Source organism: Aptenodytes forsteri, unplaced genomic scaffold, assembly GCF_000699145.1.
Source record: "Aptenodytes forsteri isolate BGI_AS27 unplaced genomic scaffold, ASM69914v1 Scaffold455, whole genome shotgun sequence".
Lineage (NCBI taxonomy): Eukaryota > Metazoa > Chordata > Aves > Sphenisciformes > Spheniscidae > Aptenodytes > Aptenodytes forsteri.
The window spans coordinates 724,039-724,359 of NW_008795914.1; the positions used below are offsets into that span (position 1 = coordinate 724,039).

The 321-nt window shown below is 70.7% G+C and overlaps 1 protein-coding gene across 1 annotated transcript in view; it reads left to right on the top strand.

Annotated features, from left to right (window-relative positions):
* SASH3 (SAM and SH3 domain containing 3) overlaps positions 1-321 on the top strand; it is a 7,630-nt gene that overhangs the window by 7,040 nt on the left and 269 nt on the right. The window contains exon 7 of the mRNA XM_009284600.1: positions 130-280. Coding sequence (XP_009282875.1) covers positions 130-280 — 151 coding nt within the window. The remainder of the gene's footprint in view (positions 1-129; positions 281-321) is intronic.

Here is a 321-nt window from a genome sequence, read left to right on the forward strand (position 1 = left end):
CCCGCCATGGCCCTGCGCCGAGGCGGGAGCCACATGGCTAGCACTGAGGGCCAGGCGGAGAGAGCTGGGGGAGCCGTGCCGCGTGCCGCTCACCCCTCCGCCGCGCTGCCTGCCGCCCTCCCGCCCCAGGAGCACACCTCCACCCTGCTGCTGAACGGCTACCAGACCCTGGAGGACTTCAAGGAGCTGCGGGAGACCCACCTCAACGAGCTGAACATCACGGACCCCCAGCACCGCGCCAAGCTGCTCACGGCTGCCGAGCTCCTCCTGGATTATGACAGTAAGAACCGGGGGGAGGGGGGGGGACACCCCCCAGCCTGC